We start from the raw sequence: 24,005 nt of genomic DNA, 5'->3' as shown, positions 1-24,005 counted from the left end.
TGTTTAAGATGCTGCATTTTCCTAGTTACACCCCTTGTTGTGTGACTCGTGAATTATTACTAAAAATAATTTTTCATATAGAGGATGGTGTTGTTATCGGCTCTGGGTGTCAAATATGGAGAAATTAGGGTCTTACCTGCTAATTTTCTTTCTTTTAGACTCTCCAAACCAGTATAGGCTTTTTACAGATGGGTTATATCTCATCATGACCAGCAGGTGGAGACTGAGACAAAACTTTGGAATATAGTAGTACATAAGTGACTCTCCCTATCTCCTTCAGTCTGCCAAATAGCTATGCAGAACCAAAAAACTAACTATAAACAGAAAAAAACAAGACTCCGAACATGAGTAACAACTAATATACAAGAATGTTGTTGGAAAATGCAAAGGAGAGACACCTGCAGCAAAATGTCCCCACAGCTCGCCAGTTACGCCAGCCAAGCCATAGCCGCTGTTCTTTGATCTCCCTGGCCCTAGAAAAATACTAGAACCCACAGAAAAAGCAAAAACAGCACGCACAACACAATAATAGACAGGGTAGGGTCCTATACCGGTCTGGAGTCTTTCCCCCTTCCCCACCCCCACCTGCAGCTCACAACACCATCCCCAACACATCCAATGTGTAGGTTGGCACCCCAGACCTACCTACATACCTGGTGGTCCAGCGGGAGTCTTCAGGGGCAGAAGTGCAGCCCCCTTGTGATGGCTTTTCAAAATGACTGTCATGACTTCTTGCGGCAACTTGTGGTACTACAGGAAATAACATACATAAAACCATTTACAGTACTTTAATAAAGCACTCATGGCATTTTCTTATATAATTTTGTGGATATTTATTCACAGTTCAGCATACCTTCAGGAAAATAGAATGTTAAGTTTAGTATCATCAATAACCTGTTCAATAAATATTTTTTTAAGGTGTAAAGTTTATTTAACAATGCACATATATTTACATAAACTGCAGTAACAAGAGCATTGAACAAATGTGCACAGAAAAAAAAAATTAGCATCTGGTCAGTTAGAATGATTGTCTTTGCCACAAGAAAACTGCTTTCATACAAAAATACATATTTACCTAAGGCACTGCTCTAGTCTAATACAATTTTAACAAACTCAGAATTGCAAAGGTTTGAGGCATTAGAAAGAGTGAGAATTTCTATGTTAACAGTTTTCTTACAAAATGAGTGTTTAAAGTCACAAAACGTTTTCTTGTATTAAAAAAGCATATTAGATGTTAAGTGGGAATTTCATCAAGGGATGCTAATGGATTTAGTGTGCTCTAAAAGCTAAGACACCCATTAAATTCCTATGGGCATCTTAGTACTTAGCTCGTGCTAATCATTAGCGCACCTTGATGAATTACCCCCTAAATTTATCAATCTGTATTGATGAATTATTAGTCAATAGCTAAAGCAGATTTTTGAAATAGCTCTTTTTTTGTTGTTAACTCACTTATCATGAACATGTATTACAGAAGCTGCATTGTACTTTCATTTGCAGCTATTTCCAATAATATTAATTTAATCCTATGAAGCTATAAAAAGCAGGTCAACTTTGGCTGCATATTATATTATCACAGTATGAACTTACAGTCATTAGAAAAGCTACCTTAGAATAACCAATAGGAACAAAAACGGCATAATAGTCTAATACTGTTTATATATACAAAAATACTTACATATGCAACTTAAATATAGGTTTTGATATTGTTACAAAAAAAACAAAAACCCAAAACAGAACAAATTTTAACTGCATCATGACAAACACCTGTATGTAAAGAACATTATTCTTGCATTACTAGTGGATATGCACTAAGATACACTGTATTGCAAATTGCCTTTACTGAAGTTCACATAACAATAACAAAAGTGTGTCTCTAATTTGAAATTACCAATATTTTCATAGTAGAAAATGACTTGACAGGACCAGTACGGAGGATCAGATGGCAAATATTTTGTACTGCCGTGCCAAACTTCTGTGGTTTGATCCCAAGCTCCAAGGTCAGCTGAGGCTGAAGATGCTGCATTCAGAGGGAGGCTGTTACGGTCATTGTTCAAGGATGACACCTAGCATCTAGAATAAGGGGTCATAATTGCAGAGTTCAAGAAGAAGCCCTGATGCATGACCCCTGGACTTGGACCAACATTGCAATGATCATACAAAGTAGTAAGATGGGAAGAAGGATGGGAAGACGCAAAAACTAAAGAAGTTACAAAAATCTTCCAGGTAGTTGTGACTGAAAGTTCACAGTACTAGGATTCCAAGTCTGATTCAGCTTGAACTGAGTGTCTACAGGAACAGACACAGTTGAATCAATCCCTCCCTCCCCTCCAAAAACAAAAAAATAAAAAAAATAAAAAATCACAAGTTAATTTTTAATTTAGACCGCTGTGTTACTAAAAATGATTCATTTGCTCAGATCTGTGATTTTTAAATACTCAGCATTAACGTGTAAGGAGCTTGTTTGTAAATACTATCTGGTTTTGTTAATACATTTGTATTGAATATTTTCACTATCTTGCAAAGTATTCCTTCAGAAATATGTCACACAGTTGCCTGTTGTCAATTTGTGATCAAATAATGGCACAATATTGTACATTACACTAATATGAAAAGAAACAAATGTGCTCATGTAAACTAGGCAATGACAAAATGATACTTCAACAGGAAACTTTGTAAAACTACCACAAAAGGCAAAGAATTTTCCCTGACTAAATTTCAAGGTGCAGATCTAGGTAGGACCTTATAGCCTCTCTCAGGTATGTACGCCCCCAAACTCTATCCAAACTTATGTTCAAACAAACAAAAAAAATTAACAAGCAGCTTCTCAAACAAGGTCTTCGGTAAGTACTTGGTTAAACACTTGATACTGGAGTGCAAACACATTATTACTTCAGGATTGTAGTGTCACATTTCTGTGAAAAAAAAGAGAAGCTTTTGTCAGTAATATTCTCAAGCAGTTTTGTATGCATAATGACTGACTGTTCAATCTCCGTATATTATTAATAGTATTCAATGAAAGTGGCAAGGAAGATCTGATTTAATAATTTATTCTAAAGATTTTGCCTTAATCATTTCTGCAATTTGAATGAATAGCTTCTGACCATGGTCTACAGGTAAATACTGATAGATTCTAATAAAATCAGTCTGCAGCAATCCTCTCACTATTGTCCAAATAATGAAGCTGTAAAACATCACTGGGTTGCTTATTCCAGACTTTTGCATATCACTGTAGGTCAGAGCATAGCTGTGAATCTCTTGTAGCTTTTTTCAGTGAACTTTATAGTATTCTGAACAGAAGTAAAATTGCAAATTGTTTTAGTGGTGTCTTTGGATTTGGCGTCTGCATTTGATTTAGTTGTGATTATTGATTAAATGTATTAATTGCAGAGTTAACTGATTAAAATGCAGCTCTAGTATTAAATACTTCTAAGACAATAGCATATTAGATTACAGGTTGTGCTTGTTGTCCATCATTGGTCCCACTATTATTAGGTTCTCTACCAATAGTTGTAGGTGCCTTCACTTATCTGCTCTACCAGCTTTCTTTTCTGGACCAAGTATCCCATGTAATGAAGAAAGGATTTTTTTGTATTATACCTATTGAGATTTTTGTGACATCTTTTTTATGAAGCAGCTCTACATACTTTATTCCATATAGTTCTTAATTTTACAGATTAATTATGGGAATGTAATTTATACTGGAATGTGTTTGACTAATTTGAAATGGCTCTAGACCTTGCAGAATGCAGCTATGGAAGGATTAGGTACCTCAATAATCCTCTTTCCTCTAGAACAGCATACAATTCCTTACAGATGGGTTCTATACACCAACTCGTGAGTTGGATTGCAGAAGATACCAATAATTTTTCTCAGTTCTGCCTCCTTGCTTCCCTGGGTAATGCTCTCTATCCTCAGTCCGTACCAAAGCAAGTGATAACCCTTGAAGAGAGAAATTTCTAGTGCAGAGCAATCTGCTCTGCACTAGAAAACAATAAGGCAGTAAACTGGTAACATAAAGACAAACTCAACTGCACCTACCTGTGTGCAACTTTGTATAGCTCTTCATCAATAGTGTACTCTAATTGGAGAGACTCTGTTATTCTGCCACCCCAAAAAATTCTCTTCTCTTTGGCTACCACGAGCCAAGCCACTGGAAATTCAAACCCAGACAGTACTCCAATGCAGGCATTTTAGACATCTGACAAGGCAGGGCATAAGGAATCTTATCCTGTTCTACAGGAAAGAGGATTATCGAGGTATGTGCCTAATCCTTCCTTCCTATTCAGCCTTGCTCAGGACCCTAAACAGATCATATAAACATTTGCCACATAATCCATTCCCGACAAGGAATAGAGAATGACCTGGGGATAAAAATCTATCCCTGTTTCTGCCCCGTCTCCGGCTCACCGTCCCCTTTACCGCCCTGTCACCGCATGCCCTTCACCGCCCTGTGCCCGTCGCAACCATACAAGCCTCAGTACTGAAATATTTAGCTTATTCCTTCCTTATAAATCAAAGTTCTGGCTTCTGAACTGGAGAAAGAGATGTTCAGCTGGCAGGGCTTTGTTTATACATTTTTATCAACAACTAATATACTACTTTATCCTAAAGCAAAAAAAGAAAAAGAAAATAAATATAATTTTTTTTTCTACCTTTGTTGTCTGGTTTCTGCTTTCCTCATCTTCTCATTCAATTCCTTCCATCCACTGTCTGTCTTCTCTCTGCGCCTTCAATTTGCTCTGTTACTGTGCCTCCCCTTCACCACCCCACCACACACAATTGGTCTGGCACCCTTCACTCCACTCCCCCATAGTCTGGCATCTCTGTCTTCTTCCCTTCAGCATCTTCTCCCCACTCTCTCTTCCCCATTTCCCAGCGTCTTCTCCCCACTGTCATCCCCATTTCCCTTCAGCGTCTTCTTCCCTTTAGCATCTTCTCCCCAATCTCTCTTCCCCATTTCCCAGCGTCTTCTCCCCACTGTCATCCCCATTTCCCTTCAGCGTCTTCTCCCCACTCTCTGTTCCCCATTTCCCTTCAGCGTCTTCTCCCCACTCTCTTCCCCACTTCCCAGCGTCTTCTCCCTACTCTTTCTTTCCTACTGTGCCTCCCCTTCACCCCCCCCCCCCCCACAATTGGTCTGGCACCCTTCCCTCCGCTCCCCCATAGTCTGGCATCTCTGTCTTCTTTCCTTCAGCATCTTCTCCCTATTCTCTCTTTCCCATTCCCCAGCGTCTACTCCCCACTCTCTCTTCCCCATTTCCCAGCATCTTCTACCTACTCTCTCTTCCACATTTCCCAGCGTCTTCTCCCTACTCTCTCTTCACCATTTCCCAGCGTCTTCTCCACACTTCCTCCACCCCACCTTCCCCAGGTCCCTTCAACATCTGTTTTTCTCCACCCCATCTTTCTTCCCTTCCCCAGGTCCCTTCAACATCTGTTTTTCTCCACCCCATCTTTCTTCCCTTTCTCCCTCCCTGCCCCTTACCTTTGCTGCAGGCAATTTCTAAATATGTTTCCTACCAGCAGCCGGAGCGTTGAAATCGTGTGTGGCTGCAGGAAAGGTCGTCTCTGATGCAACTTCTGGTTGCATCAGAGATGACCTTTACGGCAGCCACATGTGATTTCGATGCTCTGGCTTCTGGTAAAGAAGCACATTTAGAGAAATTCCCTGCTGCGAAGGTAAGGCAGGGAGGGAGATGTGATCGGTCTTAGGCGGCGGCGATCAGGATGGAGGGAAGGAGGGAGATGCTTGGGCGGCGATCGGGCTCAGGCGGCAATCAGGATGGAGATGCTTCGGTGGCGGCAATCGGGTGGCGGCTATCAGTAAGGAGGGAGGGAGCACGATCGGTGAACGCGTGTATTCCCTCCTTTCACTGCGGAGACAAGGCCACCTCTTAAACTCAAAAATCTCCCTATCAAAGCTGTACCTTCTCTAAAATTACTAGGAGTCATTTTCGATTGCAAACTTATTTATCACCAACATATTAGTACGGTGGTCCAATGTTGTTTTCATCGGCTACGCATGATTAAAGCCTTAACAAAATTGCTAGAGCCCGCGTCTCTGAATATTTTAATTCATTCTCTGGCTACAAAAAAAAGAAATAAAAAGGCTCCAAATTGTTTAAAATACTGCAATAAAAATTTTATTTAACGCAAAAAAATATGATGTCACGCCTTTTACATAAAGCTCATTGGCTGCCTATAGAGCACAGGATCACTTACAAAATCTTCTAACCTTTAAAACGAAAGCAAATAGCCAGCCAGAATTTATTAATAATTTACTTATCCCCTATAATCAAACTAGGTCTCTACGATCTATTGCGAATAATCTCCTTATTGTTCCCTCATTGAAACAAATCAGTACTATGAGGACTACAATTTTTTCTGTTAATGCTCCTCTTCTTTGGAACAGCATACCCAACTACTTGTGGGAAAATACCACACTGATCAAATTTAAGGTAATGCTAAAGACATTCCTTTTCCGTGATGCCTTTGTAACCTAAACTGTCCTTTTCAGGACGATTTAGTTTTAAGTAATATTTCCATTTTCATTTCCCCAACCTTTTGTTCTTCCCTTTAAGTGTTTTCTTTTCTTTCTATCAATTGTAGTTCTAATCCCTTCTGTCCCTGTTCTTCTGTGTCCTTAAATCGTTTTTTCCCTTGGTTTGTTTTAGACTAAATTATATTCTAATTGATATATTGTTAAGGCATTTTTGTACATCGCCTAGAAGGTTTGAGTGGGTGGTATAGTAAATTTGAAATAAACTTGAAACTTATGTGAGGGGTGTAACCTCCCACATTATACTGAAAACTTAACTTTTTCCCTAAAAAATAGAGAAAAAGTTAAGTTTCCAGTATAATGTGGGGTTACAACCTCCCAAACCCCCCCAACGCAGCACAATCACTATTAAGTAAAGTGTGTGTGGGGGGGTTCCCCACCAACACCTCCCATCGGAGCCCTTTAAAAGAAGGTTTTTCTGCGGCACGTTGAAGTCTTGCACTGAATTGTCGGCACTCGTTTGTTGGCGCACGTCTGTCTTGCACGCTTAAGACTATGAACCGTTAATGCAGGTTGGCTAAGCAAGTGCCCTGCAAAGCAGGCTGTCTCTTTGCTACAGATTTCTGCCCACAGAGTATGTGCCTGCTTGCAGCCAGAGATGTCCACTAACAGGGATATTCTGCAGCACTAAAAAGCCTCATGATTGGATAAAACCCAAAAATGAAAGAAAAATAAACATGAGCAGAACAGATGAACTCCTACCATCTCACATCTACAGAGAAAAACTGAAGAATTAGAGGACAGCCAATTGTGATGGGAGATGGAGAAGAAAAATTTAAATGTCTAAATCTGACTTTGGACATTTCCTGTAAAACGTCTAAAGCTGGAGATGGAGAAATGGCCATTTTTGAACATGATGCCCAAATAATTTTATTTATTTATTTATTTTTTTTGAAAATTCGCTACTGAAATGTCTTGGTCACCAGGACATCTAACTTTATTCGCCATTTTCAACACAGAAATGTTCAAGTTAGAATTGTCCAAATAGGTACTATGTAGGAGGGGCCAGCTCTGGCAGGTTTTGGTACCCTCCAAAAATCTGAATAAAACAGTACATACCTATCTGTAGGACAGCAGCATCCGGTATGGGAAAGGTGTCTTAAGTAGCCTGATGGATGGGCTAACGAGCCATAGAGAGGAGCCCGGACCTTAAGACACTCTAACCATTACATTTATGGTGGAAAGGGCTAGTCCACCAAAATACTACTATACTGCCATATTTAGCACCATTGGGTCATTTTCTTTATAGTTTACAAGTAAAATTTTTCATTTATGCAGATGATATTTCAATATTGATCCCTTTAACTGCATTTACACCAGAAATTTTAAATCAGATTTCTTTCATTCTTACACAAGTGGAATTCTGGACTTCTAGTTTCAAATTGAAATTGAATCCAGATATATAAAATGGAGCGTGCATTAGCAACACAGAGAGGTTACTTTGGTAAGTTTCAGAAGATCTGGGGACCATTAGCAGACTTCTGTAATGAATGATATCATTTTCCCATAATAAATTATTTGTTAGGAGGGGAGGTGGGTGGGTATTATTTTATTTATCTCACAATATATATGTATTTGTCAATATTTTTATTATAATTGTTATTTGTATTGGGAGGGGAGGGAAGGGAAGGTTTTAAATTTTAGTAACAATTGTTATACATATTATGTAATACATACATTTTCAGTTATTATTGTACATGAATTTAGAATGATATATTGTATTTACAGTGGTACATGAAAGAAAATCAAGTGTATATTTTATGAGATCATTTAAATTTCTATGATACATTTGTTGTAGTACATTTGTTATATAACTTGTCATACGTAATTGTCGGTCATACTTAATGTTGGCATACCTTGTTATAATTAATTGTTGATAGACATCTTGCACTATCCTGTTTAAACATCTATAAGCACTTAGAACAAGTCCCAACTCACACTCACTCAACTTACTCTAAAACTCACACAGGACCCCTACTCACAGACATAGGACCTCCAAAAAATACAGCTAACACCAAAAGAGCAAAAAAAATCTCCAGAACTAACTCCCCTAGCCACGCACAAAAAAATGGCAACACTCACACTTAAGCTCATACTAGTCCTACTACTGCTCTCCCTATTCATAGATAAATGGAAAACAGCAGGATACCACACTCATTCCATACCTATCCTCACAACAACACCCAGACTGGTTCATCCCAATAGGAAACTCCAAACCCCCAGAACCCTGATACATTGTCCATCATCCAACAACGAAAACATTCCCACAATCTGGGGAAAAAGACCACCAACAAAACTCAAGACAAGCACACATAAACTTCAAACACCATCTAGAACACTTATCAATACACTCACAGCTCACTCTCCCACTAAATTCACATCAATAGCATGCGCATACATGAATATACGATCTATCAGCCCAAAGACAGAACTAATCAAAGACTGGCTGATCAAAAATAATTTAGGCTGCCTCTTCCTAGCCGAAACCTGGCTCACTTCCGACTCAGACCCTCGCATTACTGAATTTTGCCCAAACGGATACAAACTATAGCTAGTATGCAGAAAAAACAGAAGAGGTGGAGGTCTAGCAATCATTGTAAAAAACAACCTCAACATTAAAGTCCTAACCAAGCACTCCACCCCTCACCTAGACCTTCTAGCCTGCCAACTCTCAGACAACTCTCTCACAGGAACTCTGAACTGCCTTCTCTGCTATATCACGCCAGGAAAATGGAACACCGCTAAACAAGATCTCGAAGAATTTATCTTCCAGAATTCCCTCTCTTCCACACATAACCTGATCCTAGGAGACATTAATCTCCACTTAGAAGACCATACTTCCAAACAAGTAACGGATATTCTCTCATTCCTCAACACCCTTTCTTATCAGATACTCAATCCCGAACCCACGCATGAAAAGGGCCATCAACTTGACATTGCTCCTTACACATCTCCCAACCTCAACACACAAAACATCCACATCACCAACGGCTCATGGCATCCCACCTTATGGTCCAACCACTACAAGTACACCTTCACTATTAACTGGGAGCACAATAACATCAAACCTTCTCCAAGCATAACAAACTTCAAGTCCAGACAGAAAATCGAACCTACCACATTCTGGGACACAATAGACCCAGCAATAGATTTAAACAACCCCAAAGAATTCATAAACACCTGGCGTCACACAAGTGAATCCACTTTGAACAAACTAGCACCACTAAAAACAAAAAACAAAATATGCAGACCATCAGACAAATGGTTTGACGCTGAACTCCTACACCTAAAAAGGCAATGCAGACAATTAGAAAGGATTTGGAAAAAACAGAAACAAGACCATAATAAAATAGAATGGAGATCCCAAATCAAACAATACAAAATCAAACTGAAGGAAAAACGAAAAGACTACTACTCTAAACTCATAGGCACCGAAAAACCAGACACAAAAAACTTTTCAGCATTGTAAAAAACCTCACTGATACCAAACCCTTCCTCGCCACCCAAGGAACACAGACTCCAACAGCTTCTCAACTAGCGGACCACTTCAAACATAAAATCATCACAATCAGAACCACATTCAACAATGCTCTAAACATCATAGAAGAGGTACTAATAAAACCCACAATAGACGAAGCCATCTCAGCAGATAGGATCTGGTCCAACTTCCCAACGACACAATGGTCAGACCTTGACCGACTGTACAAAAAATACAGCAAATCTTCTTGTGATTTGAACAACTGCCCTCCCTATCTACTAGCTACAGCGTCCACTAAATTCAAAGCATGTCTCACGCTATGGTTGCAAACCACCCTCAGGGAAGGTCAGTTCCCTCCGGAACTTGGCGAAATCATAATCACTCCCATACTAAAAGACCCTAAAGGTCCAATAGACAACCCAATAAATTATAGACCAATCGCTTCTATCCCTCTATACGTCAAACTCATAGAGGGTCTAGTAGCTCAATATCTCGCCAATTACCTAGAAGACCACCACATTCTGCATCCAACTCAATCTGGATTCAGAGCTAATCACAGTACAGAAACACTACTGGTATCTTTACTAGATATAGCCCGACAGCACCTCAGCAAAGGAAACAAGTTACTAATCATCCAACTCGATCTTTCAGCCGCTTTCGACTTAGTGGACCATACCATACTACTCCAGATACTAGATGCCATAGGAATATCAGGTAAAGTTCTCAACTGGTTCCAAGGATTCCTTAAAACAAAATCATACAGAGTCAAGTCAAAAGATCTTTTATCCAATCCTTGGACAAACCCCTGCGGAGTACCACAAGGATCCCCTTTATCGCCCATACTATTCAACCTCTTCATAGCTTCCTTAGGCACAGCCCTAGACGCCCTAAACATAACATCTTTCAGCTACGCGGATGACATAACCATCCTCCTCCCCTTCGACACCCAAAACCCCCATCTCCAATGGACACCTGATAACAACACTGGAAACCGTAGAAAAATGGATGATGAACCATAAGCTGAAGCTGAATGCGGAGAAAACCAAATTCCTACTACTAGAGAAGGAACAAAAACCATCCCTAACAGAACTGGAAGTAAACGCAATCAAATATCCAATACAGAGCACTCTCAAAATTCTGGGAATTAAATTAGACAGATGCTGCACAATGCAAACACAAATAAACAAAATCATACAAAAAGCAATTCTTCACCATGCGAAACCTAAGAAAAATAAGAAAATTCTTTACCAAAGAACACTACAAGATCATTGTACAATCCCTCACACTTAGTTCCTTAGATTACTGCAATAGACTCTACCTACCATGCCCAAACAACATGATAAAACAACTACAGACCATTCAGAACACAGCCATCAGACTCATCTACTCTCTTAGCAAATTTGACCACATCACCCCCGCCTATGTAGACTCTCACTGGCTCCCGATAAAAGCAAGAACCCAATTCAAACTCTATTGCCTACTATTTAAAGTAACCCACGGTACCGCCCCCAGTTACCTAAACAACCGCCTTTACCGCTACCGAGTACCCAGATCAAGGAGAACTCAGAACCTATTCACCTTCCCCCCTCATAAAGATACCCGACGTAAGAAACTTTACGACAGCCTTCTAGCGACACAGGCAGCAAAAATTGACCCCACCATCACCAATCTGATGATCAATACAACAGACATCAAAGTATTTCGAAAAGAAATCAAAACATTCCTATTCAAAAAACACGTCCTTACTTACTAAGCTCCTCCCTAATCGCACACGCTTTCTCCCCCGTGAATAACACATCAGTCAACTCCTCGAACCTCACCAGCCAAAAATATTAGATTCCCAAATAAGCATCACCCATCGCTATCCAACAATCCTATCCCTTCAAGTAAGGTAACTTTCTTCTGTTAGCCGAATATATTGTTATTCTCCACTGTATCCTGTAATTACTGAATCTAGCTAAGTAATTCTATCAGAAAAACTCCAGATATCCTCTAATTTGTAATTCTCTACCACAATATGTAAACTACTTGTTTCGTTGTTATGTAATTCTCTCGGTAATGTCCAGATCTCTTCTAATTGTAATCCGCCTAGAACCGCAAGGCACAGGCGGAATAGAAATCACTAATGTAATTTAATGTAATGTAATGTAAAAATGAATAAAAATTTTTTTTTAAAAAAAGAAATTGAATCCAGATAAATCAAAGTTTTTTCTGGCCAGCCATAATGATAAGCTTACCGAAACGATGCTGACGGTAAACGGTCAAACCTCTCCAATAGTCCCTACTTTAAAAATATTAGGAGTTACTTTAGATCGTACTTATCATTTAAGGCTCATACAGATTTATTGGTCAACTCTTTGGAAGTTGTGTACCATTAGAAAATATTTTGATTTTATATCATTTAAAATACTGGTTCAATCATCAATTCTTTCAATATTAGATTATTGTAATGTTATTTATTTGGGTGCTTATAAAAACAACAACTAGTTGACTAAGATTAATTCAAAACACAGCAATTCATTTGATTTTTAATTTAAAAAAACATGATCACATCAGCTTATATTATCAAAAACTTCATTGTTACCGTTGGAGGCTAGAGTGTTGTTTAAATTTGGATGTATTTTCTATAAAGTTTTAATTGGGTTAACTCCATTTTATCTTTTTTACATTTTAGATTTTTTAAATGTAAAAAAAATATACGTAGAACCAGTTGGTTTTATTTTCCTTCAGCGAAAGCGTGCCGTTTTAAGAAATTTTTAGATAGGACTCTGGCTTTTCAAGCAGGAGTAATGAATTTCAGAAACATTTGTTACTATGTTATTTTAAAACTTATCTATTTAAACAATACAATATTTAATAGATTTCAAAATTATTATGATAGATGAATTTTTTTTTTAAATGGAGTAAGGTTTACAGTTGCTTATCTATTTTAGTATAAATAATCTGTATTGTGCATATTTTAGTTTGAATAAGTTAGGGTTGTACTTTGTTAGTCAGTATTTTTTATTGAATTGTGTTATTTCCTTTTATAAGACATTGCTATTTGGATCTGTATTTTAATTACTTGTTGTAATTATTATTGTGTAAACAGCCAAGAACTGATGGTTTGGCGGTATATAAAAATAAAGGAGAAATTAGGTTCTTACCTGCTAATTTACTTTCTTTTAGCTTCTCCAGACCAGTAGAGGTTAACTTTACGATTGGGTATATATCTAATCATGACCAGCAGGTGGAGACTGAAAACAAAACTTTGGGACAGTATATCCTAGCCCCTCCTCTCTATTTCCCTCAGTCTGCCGAATAGCCAAGCAGAACCAAGAACTGGAAAACAACAGAGAGAAAAAACAATACTCCGAAAGGAGTAACAAATAACATACCCAAAAATGCTGTTGGAAAATGCAGAGGAGAAATTCCCGAAGGAAGAAGGTCCCCACAGCTCGCCAGCTAAGCCAGCCGAGCCACAGCCGCTGTTCTTCAATTCTCCCCGGCCCTAGAAAAATACTAGAACCCGCAGCAAAAACCAAAAACTGCCCGCGCAACAGCCCCAACAACAACAACAACAGACAGGGTGGGGACCTCTACTGGTCTGGAGAAGCTAAAAGAAAGTAAATTAGCAGGTAAGAACCTAATTTCTCCTTCTTTAGCACTCTCCAGACCAGTAGAGGTTAACTTTACGATTGGGACGTACCAAAGCAGTCCCTCTCACGGGCGGGACCCCCGAAGGGCCGATACCAGAACACGCTCACCGAACACCGCGTCCCGACGCGCCTGAACATCTACCCGATAATGCCGAACAAATGAATGCAAGGAGGACCAAACCGCCGCCTTACAAATATCCACCGGAGGCACGAGCGACGACTCAGCCCAAGAAGCCGCCTGACCCCTAGTGGAATGAGCCTTGAGAAACTCCGGCACCGGCTTCTGACTCAGAAGATAAGCGGAAGCAATCATCTCCTTGATCCAGCGCGCAATAGTAGCCTTAGAAGCGCCAGCCCCCCGACGAGGACCCGCCAGAAGCACAAAGAGATGATCGGAGCTCCGAAAATCCCGGGTCCGCTGCACATAAGCATGGAGGACCCGACCGACATCCAACTTGCGCAGCTGTCGTTGCTCAGAAGAACCCTCCCGACTACCCAAGACCGGGAGGACCACCGATTGATTGACATGAAAAGGAGAAACTACCTTCGGCAGAAAGGAAGGAACAGGCCGCAAAACAACCCGCTCCTTCGAAAACTCCAGGAAGGGAGCCCTACAAGAGAAAGCCTGTAGCTCCGACACCCGTCTAGCGGAAGTAATGGCCACCAAAAAGACCGACTTCAGCGTAAGGTCCTTCAACGAACAGCCATCCAACGGCTCGAAAGGAGGGCGCACTAGAACAGAGAGAACCAGATTGAGATCCCAAGAGGGAATCGAAGGCCTTATGGGAGGCCTGATCAACTTGGCCGCCCTAAGAAAGCGAATCACATCAGGAATGGCTGACAAACGCTGACCTGTCACCAGCCCCCGAAAAGCCGACAGGGCCGCCAGCTGAACCCGAAGAGAAGACCAGGCCAGGCCCCTATCCAGGCCATCCTGCAAAAACTCTAGAATGTTAGGCAGAGAAGCGCGAAAGGAGACCACTCCCCGCGCTCGGCACCATTCCTCAAAAAGACGCCAAACCCGTACATAAGCCCGAGAGGTAGAAAGCCTCCGGGACCCCAACAGTGTAGAGATCACCTTGTCGGAATATCCCTTCTTACTCAGGCGGCCCCTTTCAAGAGCCAAGCCGTAAGACAAAAGGGAGACGGGTCGAACATGGGAATGGGACCCTGCGTCAGAAGATCGCATCCGAGAGGCAGAGGAAGAGGATCCGCCACCAGATGCCTCACCAGATCCGCATACCACGGACGACGAGGCCAATCCGGAGCCACCAAGACCACCAGCCCCGGATGGCGAACAATGCGAAGCAGTACTCTGCCCACTAATGGCCAAGGAGGGAACACATACAACAGCCCCTCCGTTGGCCACGGTTGGACCAGAGCATCCAGACCCTCGGCCAGACCGTCCCTGCGACGACTGAAGAAGCGGGGTACTTTGGCGTTGCCACTTGTAGCCATCAGATCCATCAGGGGCTGCCCCCAAGCACGCACTAGCAACTGAAACGCCTCGGCGCCGAGACACCACTCTCCCGGATCCAAGAAGTGACGACTGAGGAAGTCCGCCTGAACGTTTTCTACCCCGGCAATGTGAGAGGCCGAGAGGTCCAGAAGATGCGACTCCGCCCAAACCATGAGCCGAGCCGCCTCCTGCGCCACCAGAGTGCTCTTGGTGCCCCCCTGACGATTGACATAAGCCACCGCCGTGGCATTGTCCGACAGGACTCTGACCGACTTGCCCAACAAAAGGGAGTGGAAAGCCAACAGCGCCAGCCGGACCGCCCTGGTCTCCAACACGTTGATCGACCAGGAGGCCTCCTCCGTGGACCAGGTTCCCTGAGCTGAGTGACCCAGGCACTGGGCCCCCCAACCCAGGAGACTCGCATCCGTAAGGAGCACCGTCCACTGCGGAAGATCCAGACCCACCCCCTGAACTAGGTGAGGGGTCCGGAGCCACCAACGCAGACTGCAGCGCGCCAAGCCTCGCAGGGGAACCGGAACATCCATCCCGTGCCTCTGGGGAGACCACCTCCGGAGCAGAGCATACTGGAGAGGACGCATGTGGGCCCGCGCCCACCTCACCACGTCCAGGGACGCCGCCATCGACCCCAGGACCTGGAGGAAATCTCGCGCCCGAGGACACCGGGACGCCAAAAGCAGGCGAATCTGAGACTGCAATTTGCTCACCCGGGCCTCTGGGAGGAAGACCTTCCCCAAGGAGGTGTCGAACAGCACCCCGAGGTACTCCAGACGCTGAGCCGGAACCAACCGACTCTTGGAAAGGTTGACCACCCAGCCCAGCGACCGGAGAAACTCCACCACCCGAGCCGTCACCCGGGAGCTTTCCTGCAACGACTTGGCCCGAATTAACCAGTCGTCCAGGTAGGGGTGTACCAGGATGCCCTCCGACCGCAAGGCTGCCGCGACGACCACCATCACCTTGGTGAACGTCCGGGGAGCCGTGGCCAGCCCAAAGGGAAGCGCACAGAACTGATAGTGCCGACCCAAGATCGCAAAGCGCAGGAAACGCTGATGAGAGGCCCGAATAGGAACATGCAAGTAGGCCTCCGTCAGATCGAGAGAAGTGAGAAACTCCCCCGGCTGAACCGCCAGAATGACCGACCGCAGCGTTTCCATACGGAAAGAGGGAACCTTGAGAGCCCTGTTGACCCCTTTCAAATCGAGGATGGGCCGAAAAGTCCCCTCCTTCTTGGGCACCACAAAGTAAATGGAGTACCTGCCCGTGCCCCACTCCGGGGGGGGCACTGGAACTACTGCCCTGAGATCTAGCAAGCGCTGAAGGGTCTGGCGAAACGCCAGCGTCTTCCCAGGAGTCTGACATGGAGAAGCGAGGAAAAAATCCGGCAGAGAGCGGGCGAACTCCAGGGCATAACCGTCCCGCACCACCTCCAGGACCCACTGATCGGACGTGATCTCGGCCCATTTGGGAAAAAAGTCGCGCAGCCGGGCCCCCACCGGAACCAAGGGGGGCGCCGGCAAGGCGTCATTGTGCAGGACGGGAAGCGGGGGAACCGGCGGAGGGATTCCCTGCCCCCCGACGGGCCCCCCGAAAGGGCTGCATGCGCTGGAAGAACCGACCCCGGGAAAACCCCGGAGACTGGAAAGAAGCAGCCCCACGCCCAGGGCGATACTTGCGAAATTCCCGCAAACGCCCCCGGGCCGCACCACCCCGAGACGCCGGGCGGGCACGGTCCTCCGGCAGACGGGGAACTTTCGAGTCCGACAGAGTCTGAATCAACTTATCCAAGTCCTCTCCAAACAAAAATGACCCCCGAAAGGGAAATTTAGTAAGCTTAGCTTTGGACGCAGCATCCGCCGCCCAAGCGCGCAGCCACAACACACGCCGTGCGGCCACGCCAAAAGCCATGGACTTAGCCGAGATCCGCACCAAGTCATACAGAGCATCCGAGAGGAATGAGGCAGCCATCTCAATCTTCGCTACCTCCTGATCCACCAGAGACCAGTCGTCAGACTCTCGATCCAAGACCCGCTCCGCCCACCGAAACACGGCGCGAGCGACCAGTCCCCCACAAATAGCCGCCTGGACCCCAAAGGCAGAGACTTGAAAATTTTGCTTAAGGATGGTCTCCAATTTGCGCTCCTCAGAGTCCCGTAAGGCAGAACCGCCCTCAACAGGCACGGTATGCCGCTTGGAAATAGCCGAGACCACCGCATCCACGACTGGCGAAGCTAACGTAGCCCGATCCCCTTCAGGAATGGGATACAGGCGAGCCATGCTGCGCGCCAGCCGAAACGGCGTCTCCGGCGTTTTCCACTGCTCAAGAATAATATCCCGAATATCCTGATGCATAGGAAAAGAGCGGGAAACGGAACGGATCCCTCGTAACAGAGGGTCCCCCACACGCGGAGTCTCCGGCGGCGCGTCCTCAAAACGCAAAGCCGAAGAAACCTGTTGAATAAGGTCAGGCAGCTCATCTCTCTGAAAAAGGCGCACCACGGACGCCTCGTCACTGGAGAACGGGAAACCCGACAACCCGCCGCCAGCTTCCGTCCCCTCCAGAGGGTCCTGGAATTCCTCAGAAGGGTCCAGGTCCTCCTCCAGACCGACACGTTCCTCCGACCACAAATCCTCGTCCCACGACACCCGCGGACGCTTGGACAAGAGAGGCGGCGGAGGGGACGTCACGTCAGACGAGAGAGGCAAAGCCGCAGGGAGCGCGGAGGAAACCCCACCCCCCGAGACCCCCTGGGCGCAACCGGGACCCCCAGCCGCCTGAAAATAGGCTTTGCATAATGAAAAGAAAAAATCAGGGGAAAAAACCCCCCGAGGGTCCCAAGGGACTCCCTGCCACAGCAGGGGACCCAGCAGAAACCTGCCCCTGCTTAGCCAAAACAGGGGGAAGGTCACCTGAGGTGGAAGACAAAATGGAGGGGCCAGACAGAGAAGATGGCGTCTTTCCCGCCAAAACAGCTCCCTCCATAGCCTGCAGCGGCTGAGAGACCTGAATAGTCTCAGCCGCTAAAACAGGCAAGCCGGCATCAGCTGTCAAAATATCAGCTGAGAGGGAATCCTCTAAAACCCGACCGTCGGCGGCTCGGGGAATCCCTCCGTGGGCGGACGGAGAAGACCGGGCTTCTCCACCGTTCCCTGCCGACTCGCGAGGCACCATCGGCGGGGAGCTCTGGGCGCCTGCAGCCGCTGCCGACGGAGCTCCTCCACCGCACCGGCCTGAACACCGCTTGCACAGGCCGGCCGCGAGTGCCTCGCGTCTGGAGCACAATGAGCACTTTTTCCCTTTAGAAGTGCTCATTGCTCCATACGCGACCTAGCTGTAAAAAAAAAAAATACAGTAAAATACAGTTTTCTTAAAGGGATACAACCCTCCAGACCAGCACTACCTCAGGATTTTTTTTTTTTTTTTTTACAGAACAGACTCCACAGGCTCTCGAAGCAATATGCCTTGCTTGATTTAGGGGGCAAGGCTTACTGCTGAGGCTCCTCTAAAAAAATATGGGGAGGTGGAGGAAGTGGGGGGAGGGACCCCGCTCGTGACCCGCCGGGTTTGACACCCCCGAGGTCGGACGAACCCCCAAACAGAGTCCGTCCAAGCTCCGTCCGGCTAAAAACAGGGACAATAAACCTCTAAACAAATTCCAACAGCCCTACCAAGGGAGATGGGTACAGATCACTCAACACCTGCTGGAGACTGAAAGAAGACTGAGGGAAATAGAGAGGAGGGGCTAGGATATACTGTCCCAAAGTTTTGTTTTCAGTCTCCACCTGCTGGTCATGATTAGATATATACCCAATCGTAAAGTTAACCTCTACTGGTCTGGAGAGTGCTAAAGAACTATTGTTATTATTATTAAATGCCACCTATAGTCATAAGGGCTATTAGAGTGGGAGACAGGTGGGTATAGGTTTTGGAAGAGGTTTTGAGGGATCACCATGGTGAAAGGTATATCTGGCACCCTTTATGTAAAGTTCACAGCAGTGCCCTCTAAGGTGCCCCACTGCTCTATTGGGATGTCTATGTAGCCAACACATTACAATGCCAGCTCAGAGTTTTGTGAGGTGAGAGGGGTGTATGACCACTGGGGGAATGTGGGGTGGAGTCATCACTTGACACCTCCTGTAGTCATCTGGTTAGTTTGGGTACCTTTTTGACACTTACCGTGTTTCCCCGAAAATAAGACAATGTATTATATTAATTTTGGGCCCAAAAAACACACTAGGTCTTATTTTTGGGGTATGTACATGATCATCTCTCCCTTCCTCTCCTTCACTTCAATTCTTCCTCTTTCCTATCTCTCTCCCACATTTGCATCTTTCCTCCCCTCTCACCCATCCCCTTGTGCCTTCCCTCTGCAGCATCTTTCTATCCCTCCATCCCTCCCATCCCCCTGTGCAGCAGAACCCTTGCCCAGCTTCTATCCTTACCTCCCTCCCTCGTGCAGAACCCTTGCCCAGCTACCATCCTTCCCTTCCTCCCTTGTGCAGAACCCTTGCCCAGCTTCCATCCTTCCCTCCCTCCCATCCCTCATGCAGCAGAAACCTTGCCCAGCTTCTATCCTTCCCATCCCTTATGTAGCAGAATGCCGCAGAGAGAATTCACTGGCAGACAAGGCCGAAGCAGCCTGTTTAGAATGCTGCCGGCCCAACGCTGATTTGGAGGGAGGTACCGGTATGTAGGGCTTGCTCGCAATCGGCAGTTTAGATGGGAGGGTAGGATGGCTGCGCGGTGGCAGCGCTGCCGGTGAATCCCACTAGAGCTTATTTTTGGGGTAGGGCTTATATTAAGACCTACCCTGAAAATCATGCTAGTGCTTATTTTCAGGGTAGGGCTTATTTTCGGGGAAACAAGAAGACGCCTCTAAAACAGGTCTAGCTCAGAACTTCTAAGTTCAGTCTAGGACATCCTACAAAAGGTTCGATTATCACCGAAAAACATCTAAGTCTAACCTAGCCCCCTCATATTCCGCCCAAAGCACAAACTTTTCTGAGTTGGACGCTTTGGAGGGTGAACATCCTGCAAAACATCTCTTTGTTTTGATTATCAACACTTGGACATTTTGCAGAGAAAAATATCCAATACTGAGTTTTTGGACATTGGGTTTTGAAGATTCCCCAAATAGGTGTTATTGCCATTGACTATATCATTATATTATTAATTACCAGTAAACAAAAGAAGAATGTGTTCATATATAAGCTTCCAATAAAACTACTTCTAAACTTGCCATAAATCATATTTTAAATGAGAGAAAATGTATCTCACCTGATGTAGCTTCAATAGGTTTAGTCATGGAATTCACTGCTTCTACTTCCTCAAATGCCAAAATAGGACTAGAAGGAATTTTAGCATCATCTATCAAGTTCTGATTCTGGTTTTCAGCAGTTATGCCATCTGAAGTTAATTTGGATGACTTGGAATTAACTCCAAGATCAATAATCTGCTCAAAAGTCCATGTACTGGATTTCCCATTAAAATTTTGTACAAGTTCCACTGTTAAACTCTCCATATTAACCTGAAGTGGTCCTGAGTTTTGAATACTAATTTCTTTTGATGGAGAGCTAGGTAAAAAAAGAAATCAAGTATATATTAAAATCGTTCAACTTTTATAATTCAAGTAGTGCAAAATTTAACATTAAGAGGCCTTTGCAATACAATTTGCAAAAAAAAAAAAAAAACAAACAAAACAATTTTAGTACAGGCTTAGAAAAAAAATGCATCAAGTTTGATAAAAAGCCACTTACAAGTAAAATAAGATTTAATTAACTTGTGGTTAAACATCACAAAGTGTGCATGGAAAGAAAGCATATTGTGATCATACCCAATTATATTTTCCTCTTTGTTCCTCCTTCTGGCATTCATGGCTTTTATGACTAAGCAAGGTACTCAGGGGTTTGCTGGTCAATGTAGTGGGAAAAACTGGGAGTTGTACAACATTCCATTAGAGAGCTGCATGGGAATGGGGCCAACGGGAATCCCAAGAGGGCTCCCCTGTGGGTCCACGAGGATCCCTTGGGGATGGAAACATCCCTTGCAGGGCTCCCATGGTGTGTACCTGTCTCCTGGTGGTCTCCTCCTCCTTCTATTCAGGCAGCCGCATGTGTTTCTTCACAAAGCCATGGGCAGCATTTCCAACACGCTGTCCACGACTGACCCAAAAGCCTTCTCTCCGATGTCAGAGAAGCATCACAGTGAAGGCTTCCAGGTCAGGCGTGAGCAGCGTGTTGAAACTGCTGCCCATGGCATTGTGAAGACACAGGTGTGGCTGCCTGGATTGAAGGAGGCCGTGAAGAGACAGGTACACACCGTGGGAGGGATGGCACAAACTTGGGACACAGAATGGAGGAAGGGAGCATGGTGGGATACAGAAATGAAGGAGGAGGCATGAACTTGGGACAAAGGAAGGAAGGACGGAGGCAAGAAACAAATTTGGAATGCAGAATGGAGGGAGGGTGAACTTGGGACACAGAATGGAGAGAGGGATGAGATATGAACTGGGATATAAGATGGAAGGATGGAGAGAAAGAGATGCTGAGGTGGGGAAGGAATAGAAAGGGAGAATTGTTGAGCATGGGAGTCTGAATGAGAAGGAAGAGATGGTACACATGGGTAAAAGAAGAATTGTTTGGCATAGGGAGGGAGAGAATTATTGGACATGGTGGGAGAGGAGTGAGGTAGAGATGCATGGGGAAAAGAGATGAGAAGGAAAATGTTCAATGTGGTGGAAGAGAGGGAACAGTGGGACAGATGGAAAGGGATGCAAGAGGAAGAAATGTTGGACATTGTGGTGGAGAGAATGGAGGGAGAAATATGACATGGTGCTGGAGAGGGGTAATAGAAGGAGAAATGTTGGGCATGGGGTGAAAGATGCAGGGTCTGAGGTATAAGAGAGGGAGAAATGTACATGGCAGTAGAAGGGGTGGAAGAAATGAACCCTGGATAACTCTCTATATCTCTTTCCCCATTCCCTTTGCAGCAAGGAAGGGAATGAGAGAAAGAGAGATGGTGGACAGTGAGAGAGAGAGAGACATGTTGCACATGGGGTGGAGGAGAAGAATAAATTATGTAAAGGAGGGGTAAAGGGAGATTGATCCAGGACAGAAGGAAGTGAGGATGCTATACAATAGGAGGGAAGGAAGAGAGAGGGAAAAATGCTGGACCATGGTGGAAGGAACCAATGGACAGCAACAGAAGAAGAATTTGCAAAAGACAGGAAAGCAGAAAAAAGAGAAACTGGAACCAACTTGATGGAAAAATAAATCTCCACACAACAAAGGTGTTAAAAAAAAGGAATTTATTGACTGGAATACGTTAGATTTGGAAAATGTATATAGCAGATGTCTTTGTATTATGTTCTTAGATCAACAAATATATGTGGAACACTCAATGTTGTATATAATGTAATTAAAACAGAGGAAAAAGGACCTCAAAAAACCCCTAGATTATAGTCAATAAAGTTATAACCAATTGGGGTTAGGTTTTCATCACCGGTCCAAAACCCCTGTGTGATTATTTAAACTGCTTTTTTAACTTTTTTTATAATGCAATATATAATATATAATAGTGTTTAAATATTGTGATTCAAAATTTCTCTAAGCCGGCAGCTTTATATAAGATAAACCAAGCACTTATCTTGATGGCCCAACGGAGGCCCAACCGTTTCGCTCAACGGGCTTCTTCAGGGGTAGCGATAAGACTTAACATAGTGCCGGTACAGACTTTGCTCAAAAGTTCTGTGGTATAGCTACGTGTTCTTTGCTTGCATAGAGAAATCGCTGATACCAAGCGTTTACAGAGAAAATTACTGATTCCCAGCACTTTCTTCACCATGTTTTGCCTCTCCTTCAGGAACAGGCCAGGTCTCCCACCATGTTATTCGCAGTTTTACCATATTTACGATGGTTTTTAATAGAAGGAGAAATTTGGTTCTTACCTGCTAATTTACTTTCTTTTAGCTTCTCCAGACCAGTAGAGGTTAATCTTTACGAATGGGTATATATCCAATCATGACCAGCAGGTGGAGACTGAAAACAAAACTGTGAGATAGTACATAAGATATCCCCTTCTCTATTCTCATCAGTCTGCCGAATAGCCAAGAAGAACCAAGAACTGAAAACAGAAATAAACAATACTCCGAACAGGAGTAACAACTAACGTACTCAAAATGCTGTTGGAAAATGCAGAGGAGAAATACCAGAAGGAAAAATGTCCCCACAGCTCGCCAGCTAAGCCAGCCAAGCCACAGTTGCTGTTCTTTAATACTCAACGGCCCTAGAAAAATACTAGAACCCGCAGCAAAAAACAAAACTGCCCGTGCAACAGCCCCAACGACACATCAACAGACAGGGTGGGGACCTCTACTGGTCTGGAGAAGCTAAAAGAAAGTAAATTAGCAGGTAAGAACCTAATTTCTCCTTCTTTAGCACTCTCCAGACCAGTAGAGGTTAATCTTTATGAATGGGACGTACCAAAGCAGATCCCATCACAGACGGGACCCCCGAAGGGCCGACACCAGAACATGCTCACCGAACACCGCGTCCCGACGCACTTGAACATCTACCCGGTAGTGGCTGACAAAGGAATGCAAGGAAGACCAAAACACAGCCTTACAAATGTCCACTGGAGGCATGAGCGAAGACTCAGCCCAAGAAGCCGCTTGACCCTGAGTGGAATGAGCCTTGAGAAACTCCGGAACAGGCTCCTGTCTCAGAAGATAAGCAGAACCAATAGTCTCCTTGATCCAACGCGCAATAGTTGCCAGAAGGACAAAGAGACCAGATTTCCTGATCTCCTGGGTCCGCTGCACATAAGAGCAAAGGACCCAACCGACTCTAACT

The 24,005-nt window shown here is 44.2% G+C and overlaps 1 protein-coding gene across 4 annotated transcripts in view; it reads right to left on the bottom strand.

The window, feature by feature from the left end:
* Positions 1–890: 890 nt before the first annotated feature.
* Positions 891–24,005, bottom strand: part of MAP7D3 (MAP7 domain containing 3) — a 289,399-nt gene continuing 266,284 nt past the window's right edge. For all 4 annotated transcript variants that reach the window (XM_033945723.1, XM_033945721.1, XM_033945722.1 and 1 more), the window contains 2 exons: positions 20,434–20,729; positions 891–2,915 (listed from right to left, as the gene is read on the bottom strand). In XM_033945723.1, coding sequence (XP_033801614.1) covers positions 2,908–2,915; positions 20,434–20,729 — 304 coding nt within the window. In that variant the 3' untranslated portion in view covers positions 891–2,907. The remainder of the gene's footprint in view (positions 2,916–20,433; positions 20,730–24,005) is intronic.

This window comes from Geotrypetes seraphini, chromosome 5, assembly GCF_902459505.1.
Source record: "Geotrypetes seraphini chromosome 5, aGeoSer1.1, whole genome shotgun sequence".
Lineage (NCBI taxonomy): Eukaryota > Metazoa > Chordata > Amphibia > Gymnophiona > Dermophiidae > Geotrypetes > Geotrypetes seraphini.
This window is presented reverse-complemented; position numbering and strand designations above follow the sequence as displayed.